Source organism: Ammospiza caudacuta, chromosome 35, assembly GCF_027887145.1.
Source record: "Ammospiza caudacuta isolate bAmmCau1 chromosome 35, bAmmCau1.pri, whole genome shotgun sequence".
Taxonomy (NCBI): Eukaryota; Metazoa; Chordata; class Aves; order Passeriformes; family Passerellidae; genus Ammospiza; species Ammospiza caudacuta.
In genome coordinates, this window is record NC_080627.1 from 2,586,588 (window position 1) to 2,594,051 (window position 7,464).

Here is a 7,464-nt window from a genome sequence, read left to right on the forward strand (position 1 = left end):
GGTTCTCGGGTTGATTTTGGGGGGTCCTTGAGGCGTTTAGGGGATCTCGGGCTGATTTTGAGGGGTCCCCAGGGTGGTTTTGGGTGTCCCGGAGTGATTTTGGGGTTCCCTGGGATGATTTTGGGTGTCCCTGAGGTGCTTTTGGGGCTCCCCAGGGTGATTCTAAGTTTCCCAGAATGATTTTGGGGGTCCCCAGGGTGATTTGGGGCCTCCTCCGGCGGTTTTGGGGTTTCCGGGACGGTTCCCATGGGAACGCCGTCGGGCAAGCGGGTCGCCATGGCAACGCGCCGCGCTTTGCGACAGACGTTTCCCGCCCTCCCGCGCGCTTTACGGCCGGAGCCGTGACGGTGTGGAGGAAAAAATGAGTGACGTCACCCGGGCGGGACTGAGAGTGACGTCACTGCGAGTGTGTGACGTCACATGGTCCCTCTCGCGCGCGCTCAGTCACAGCCGGGGCGCGGTTTTTGGAGTTTTTTGGTTTTTTAATTTTTCTTCTTTTTTTTTTTTTTTTTTGTTTTGTTTTGGTTTTTTTTTTTCCTCGTTTTGGTTTTCCCGGGGGGCGCCCCTCCCCCCACCCCCCCACCCCCGCCCTTCGCGCCCCGCCCCCACCGCGCCCCTCCCCCACCCTTTAAAAAAACGCTGCGAGATAAGAAACGGACCCGGGAGGGGGAGGGGAGAGGGGCTGGGGGGGTCCCTGAAGGGACTTGGGGGTCCCTGAAGGGATTTGGGGGTCCCTCGGGAGGAATCTGGGGCCTCCAGGGGGGGATTTGGGTCCTCCGGGGGGAATTTTGGGTCCCTGAAGGGATTTTGGGTCCTCTGGGGGGGGGTTGGGGGTCCCTGAAGGGATTTGGGGTCTCCAGGGGGGAAATTTGGGGTCCTTGGGGGGAATTTGGGAGTTTTGGGGGTCCTGGGGGGTCCCTGAGGTGACCAAAGGGTCCCTGGGGTGGGGGAGGGGGCCATGGGGGGGACCCCGGGGAGGTGGCAATGGCCCTGTCCCCTTGTCCCTGTCCCCTGCTGCCATCTCCCAGCCCCCCCCAGTGCCCCCCGTATTCCCAGTGTCCCCATCCAGAACCTCTGGATGTGGCAGCGATCCCCACGGGCTGGCTCCTTTCCGTCTGTCCGTCTGTCCCTGTCCGTCTGTCCCTGTGCCCACGGTGTCCCCAACCCCTCCCAGCCCCCCCCAGTGCCCCCCGTATTCCCAGTGTCCCCATCCAGAACCTCTGGATGTGGCAGCGATCCCCACGGGCTGGCTCCTGTCCGTCTGTCCGTCTGTCCCTGTCCGTCTGTCCCTGTGCCCACGGTGTCCCCAACCCCTCCCAGCCCCTCCCAGTCCCCCCAGTATTCCCAGTGTCCCCATCCAGAACCCCTGGATGTGGCAGCGATCCCCCCGGGCTGGTTCCTGTCCGTCTGTCCGTCTGTCCCTGTCCCCAGTCCCTCCCAGTCCCTCCCAGTGCCCCCAGTGCCCCCAGCTAGAAGCCCTGGATGTGGCAGTAGGCCTCCAGGCTGGCGAAGAGCACGTAGAGCAGCCAGAGCAGCAGGAAGAGCCCGGCCGTGAGGATTTTGGGGGCGCGGGGCCCCCCCAGCTCGCCGCCGATGGGCGCGCGGCGCCGCCAGAGCAGCACGCCGATGGCGAGGAAGGCGAAGATGGTGAAGAGCGTGACGGGGAAGGCCAGCGTGCCCGGCGGGACGCGGAACGGCCGCCCCTGCGCCGCCCAGTACACGGCGGCCACCGACCAGGCCAGGCCCAGCCCCAGGAAGACGTTGACGGCGTTGGAGCCCGTGACGTTGCCGATGGAGGCGTCGGCGCACGGGTCCTGCAGCGCGGCCACGCGGCTGGCGAACGTGTCTGGGGACATGGGGACGTTGGGGACGATCAGGCACGGCGAGGGTGCTGGGGGCATTGGGGACATTTGGGGTGTTGGGGGCATTGGGGACATTGAGAGCATTGGGAGGTCAGGAGGACAATGGGGGTGTTGGGGGCATTGGGGACATTGAGGGTGTTGGGTCATTGGGGACATTGGGGGTGTTGGGTCATTGGGGACATTGAGGGCGTTGGGGACACTGGGGACATCAGGGGTCTTGGGGGCATTGGGGATGTTGAGGACATTGGGGACATTGGGAACAGCAGGGACGTTGGGGATGTTGGGGGTGTTGGGGACATTGGAGACATCAGAGGGATGGCGTTGACCGAGTCCTTGAGGCCCAGGGTCCCTGATCCCATTCCCACATTCCCATGTCCCCAGGGTGTCCCCAGGGTGTCCCCAGGGTGTCCCCAGGGTGTCCCCAGGGTGTCCCCAGGGTCCCTCACCGGGGATGGAGGTGCCCAGCGCCACGAACACCACGGCGTTGACCGAGTCCTTGAGGCCCAGCGTGCAGCCGAAGTGCGCCGCCAGGTCCCCGATGAGGGCGGTGAGCAGCGCGAGGAGGAGGATGGAGACGCCGAAGGCCGCCCAGCCGCCCAGCAGCGCCGTGGGGGGCACGCAGGCGAACAGAACCTTCCAGAACACCGTCAGGAAGTGCATGACGTAATCGAAGCACGACGGCAGCCGCTCCTCGCGGCCTTCGTCGTCGTCGTCCTCGTCACCTGCGGGGACACCGGGGCGGTGGCACCACCAGGGTTGGGGTCACCAGGGTGGTGGCATCACCAGGGTTGGGGTCACCAGGGTGGTGGCATCACCAGGGTTGGGGTCACCAGGGTGGTGGCATTGGGGTCACCAAGGTGGTGGCATCACCAGGGTTGGGGTCACCAGGGTGGTGGCACCAAGGTTGGGGTCCCCAAGGTGGTGGCACCGCCAGGGTTGGGGTCACCAAGGTGGTGGCATCACCAGGGTTGGGGTCACCAGGGTGGTGGCACCAAGGTGGTGGCCAAAGGGGATCCTGGGTAAGGTGGGAAGACCCCAAGAGGACCTTGGGGACACCTGGGGGACACCATGGGGACACTGTGGGGACACTGGGGACCGTGTGGCACCTGTGCTGATGGTGACCCTGAGGACCCTGGGGATGGTGGGGGGACACCGTGGTTGCTCAGGGGACACCTTGGGGACACTGGGGACACTTGGGGACACTGGGGACACCGTGGGGACACCGTGGGGACACCGTGGGGACACTGGGGCCCCCGTGGCACCTGCGCTGACGGTGATGGCCTCCAGGAACTGCTCTCGCCACGAGTGCGTGCCGATGACGGTGGCCAGGTTGGTTTTCTTCATCAGCTTGTCCACCGTGTTCTGGGGACAGCGGGGACAGCGGGGACGGGTCAGGCCGTGTCCCCTGGCCGTGCCCCGTGTCCCCGAGGTGTCCCCAGGGTCACCTTGAAGTCGTAGGACTCCTCGATGACCACCTCGAGGCGCCGGTTGTCGCCCAGCACCGGCTTGCCCATCTCGGCGATGCGCCGCGCCTCCTCTTCCTCGGCCGAGAGCGCCCGCTCGCCGTCCCCTGCACGAGGGGACACCGCGGGGACATGGGGACACTGGGGGGACGTGGGGACACCGTGGGGACATGGGGACACCACGGGGACGTGATGGAGGACATGGTGTGGGGACACGTGGGCGATGCGCCGCGCCTCCTCTTCCTCGGCCGAGAGCGCCCGCTCGCCGTCCCCTGCACGGGGAGGGGACATTGGGGGTACACCATGGGGACACCGTGGGGACACCGTGGGGACACAATGGGGGACACAATGGGGGACACAATGGGGGACATAGCGTGGAGACACAATGGACACACGGGGACACCATGGGGATGTGGGGACGTGGACGGACATGGGGACACATGGGGGGGACATGAGGACACAATGGGGGGACATGGGGACACCTGACGGGGCGGTGGCACGAGGACACCGTGGCGTGGGACACGGCGACATACACGCTCATGGCACATCCATGGTCATGGGGCGCGTCCGAGGCCGAAGGCTCCTACCTTGGGCGAGCAGGAGAGCTGAGGAGAGAGAGGGGACAGCGGTGAGACCCCGGTGTCCCCTCAGCGTCCCCTCAGCGTCCCCTCCCCGGTGCCCCCTCGGTGTCCCCGTACCCGAGATGCCGCGCTTGAGCCAGCGCGGCGTCCCCAGCTCGATGAAGAAGTTCTCCTTCTTCTCGTACTCCTCATCGTCAACGATCTTCACCTGCAGCGTCTTCCTGGGGCGGGACATGGGGCGGCCTCGGCCTCAGGGTCATCATCATCGTCATCACCATCATCATTCAGCATCATCATCATCCAGTGTTGTCACCATCGTTATCACCATCATCATCACCCACCATTGTCGTCATCATCATCATCGGCATCACCATCATCATCCAGCATCATCATCATCACCTTCCACCTCCATCCATTCATTTACCATGATCCATCCTTCATCCATCCAAGGCCATCACCATCCATCCATCCTCTTCCTCTTCCATCTCCACCCAACCAATGGCCCAACCCATGACCCAACCATCCTCTTCCATCCCATCCATCATCCATCCATCATCCATCCATCCATCCATCATCCATCCATCCTCCATCTCCACCCAACCAACAACCCAACCATCCTCTTCCTCCTCCACCTCCATTATCCATCCATCCATTCTCTTCCTCCTCCATCTCCATCCTCATGTTCTTCTTCCTCCCTCTCCACCCAACCAACGACCCACCCAACAACCCAACCATCTCTTCGTCTTCCTCCTCCATCCCCGCCCACCATCCCAACCCTCCTCCTCCTCCCCCTGCCCTTCCTCACGCCGTCTCGTCGTTGCGGAACTCCAGCTCCCCGCTGGCGTCCTCGTAGTCGACGCCGCCTCCTCGCGCGGTTCCCTCCACGGTGCGGAAGGGCACCATGACGGTGCCGCGCGCGCCCGAGCTGCGCACCACCGTCACCTCCACGTGGCCCTGGCACTCGCTGACGCGCACCGAGCGCTCGCGGAACCCGAAGATGCCGGCGTGGTCGTCGTCCAGGATGGTCACCGTGGCCACCAGCGGCGCCACCAGCTTGCCCTTGGGGTGGTCCTCGGAGTCGGCCTCGAACATGCCCTCGGCGTCGCCCACGCGCAGGTTCAGCAGCCGCACGAAGAAGTGCTCGTCCTCCTCGAAGATGTCGTCGTCGATGATGCCGATGGCCAGCTCCTTGCGCGTCTCGCCCGGCTTGAAGATGAGCGTGCCCTCGCTGTACTCGTAGTCCGAGCCCGCCTTGGCCGAGCCGTCCTCGGTGCGGAAGTCCACGTAGAAGGTCTGGTTGGCGCCCAGGCCCTGCTGGCACGCCACGGCCAGCGTCACCGAGCCGCAGTTCTCCAGGCAGTGGTACAGGCACGGCTCGAAGAAGATGCGGCTGCACGCTTCATCCTCCTCGTCCTCGTCGTCGTCCTCGCCGGGCGCGGCCGGGGAGCGCCGCGCCGCCTCGGCCGCGTGCTTCTTGAGCACGTTGCCGGCGCCGGTCATGAGGCGCGTGGCCTGGATGCGGTAGAAGGCGCGGCTCTTCTGCTGGTGCACCAGCGCCATGTAGTTGGCGGCGTCCAGCAGCTGCTCCAGCTCCTTCTCCGGGTGCTTCTGCTTCAGGTCCTTCAGGATCTGGATCACCTCGCGCCGGCTCTCGTCCAGCTCCTTCTCCTCGGGCGTCGGCGACGGCGACGCGCCGGGATCCGGCTCGGGCAGCGCCGGGAAGCCGCCGTCGGCCTCCAGGTCCTTGGGCGGGCGCTCGGCCTCGGTGCCGATGATGATGCCGCTGCGCGGGTCGGCGCGGTAGCGCTTGTAGACGTACTTGTAGAAGAGCAGCCGCTTGTCGGCCGCCCAGGCGAACACCACGCAGGCCGGGAAGAAGAGCAGCGTGAGGAAGGCCTCCCACACCTGCACCACGCCCGGCGTGATGACGGCCAGGATGAGGTAGAGCCAGATGTAGGCGAAGATGCTCCACGAGGCCGTGACGAAGAAGACGCGCAGGTGCTTGATGCGCCGGCTCTCGCCCGCCGGGATGGCGTACACGCACACGGCGATCACCACGAACATGTTGAAGGCGGCGCTGCCCACGATGGTGCCCGGGCCGAGCTCGCCGGCCTGGAAGCGGTGCCCGCACACCTCGATGAGCGACAGCAGGATCTCGGGCGCCGAGGAGCCCAGCGCCATCAGCGTCAGGTTGGAGACCGTCTCGTTCCAGATGCGCACCGTGCCCACGCTGGTCTCGCCGTTGGCCTTGGTGACCGTGATCTCCTTCTCGCGCGACGTGATCACCTCGATGGAGGCCATGAAGCGGTCGGCGATGATGGACACGCCCAGGAACAGGTACATCATGGCCACGAAGTAGACGATGGCGCGCGCCGCCTTGTCGCCCGCCGCCGGCTCGTCCGGCTGCCACACGGGCAGGAGCACGCCGGGCTGGCACCGCGTGGAGCCGCCGTGGCACGTCCCGTTGGGGCCGTCGGTCGCCGCCGCGGCCGCCGCGGGGCAGCCCCGAGGGCTCAGCAGCAGCCAGGCCGCCAGCGCCGGGCCCAGCGCCGCCATGGCGCCCCAGGAGGAGCCTGTGGGGCGGGAGGGTTGGGGTCAGGATGTGGGGTTTGGGATGTGGGGCACAGCCACGGCGGGGCGGGAGGGTTGGGGTCAGGATGTGGGGTTTGGGATGTGGGGCACAGCCACGGCGGGGCGGGAGGGTTGGGGTCAGGATGTGGGGTTTGGGATGTGGGGCACAGCCACGGCGGGGCGGGAGGGTTGGGGTCAGGATGTGGGGTTTGGGACTGGGGATGTGGGGCACAGCCACGGCGCCCCAGGAGGAGCCTGCGGGGCGGGAGGGTTGGGGTCAGCATGTGGGGTTTCGGGTGTGGGATGTGGGATTTGGAATCAGGGATGTGGGGTTTGGGATGTGGGGCACAGCCATGGTGCCCCACAAGGAGCCTGTGAGGGGAAATGTGGGGCTGGGATGTGGGGTTGGGATTTAAGGTTGGGACGGATCTGTGGGGCCGGGTCAGATCCATAGCACTGGTTTGGATCCATGGGTCAGGTTTGGATCCTTGGCTCTGGTTCCGATCTGTGGGGCCGGTTTGGATCCGTGGGGCCAGTTCAGATCTATGGGTTCAGTTTGGATCTATGGGCCAGGGTGGGATCTGTGAGTCTGGTTCAGATCTATGGGTCTGGGCCGGATCTGTGGGTCCAGCTCAGCTCTATGGGTCTGGGCCGGATCTGTGGGTCCAGCTCAGCTCTATGGGTCTGGTTCGTGTCTCTGGCTCCGGTTCAGATCTCTGGGTCAGGTCTGGATCCTTGGGGCTGGTTTGGATCCGTGGGTCAGGTTTGAATCTGTGGGGTCAGGTTCGGATCCATGGGTCCCGTTTGGATCTCTGGCTCCAGTTGGGATCTATGGGGCTGGTTTGGACCCGTGGGTCCGGTTCGGATCCTTGGCTCCCGTTCGGATCTACGGGTTCGGTTCATAGCCCCGGCTCTGGTTCTGATCCCTGGCTCCGGTCCGGGCTCCAGCTCTGATCTATGGGTCTGGCTCAGATCCGTGGGTCCCGT

General features: G+C 65.4%; 1 protein-coding gene across 1 annotated transcript; it reads right to left on the minus strand.

Annotated features, from left to right (window-relative positions):
- Positions 1-1,469: 1,469 nt before the first annotated feature.
- SLC8A2 (solute carrier family 8 member A2) lies at positions 1,470-6,474 on the minus strand. The gene is made up of 7 exons (XM_058822864.1): positions 4,712-6,474; positions 4,024-4,127; positions 3,913-3,930; positions 3,308-3,432; positions 3,125-3,224; positions 2,309-2,584; positions 1,470-1,846 (listed from the first exon to the last, which is right to left on the minus strand). The coding sequence occupies exons 1-7, from the start codon at positions 6,460-6,462 to the stop codon at positions 1,470-1,472; spliced, it is 2,751 nt and encodes a 916-aa protein (XP_058678847.1). The 5' UTR covers positions 6,463-6,474.
- Between the last annotated feature and the right edge of the window lie 990 nt (positions 6,475-7,464).

What these genes read in the sequence shown, in the direction of transcription:
- SLC8A2 (XM_058822864.1), bottom strand. Translation starts at nt 6,462, where the DNA reads ATGGCGGCGCTGGGCCCGGCGCTGGCGGCCTGGCTGCTGCTGAGCCCT. An exon ending in GGCCATCACCGTCAGCGCAG is followed by an intron (nt 2,585 to 3,124) that starts GTGCCACGGGGG and finishes GTGTCCCCGCAG; the next exon opens with GTGACGAGGACGACGACGAC. An exon ending in GCTGGGCACCTCCATCCCCG is followed by an intron (nt 1,847 to 2,308) that starts GTGAGGGACCCT and finishes CCATGTCCCCAG; the next exon opens with ACACGTTCGCCAGCCGCGTG.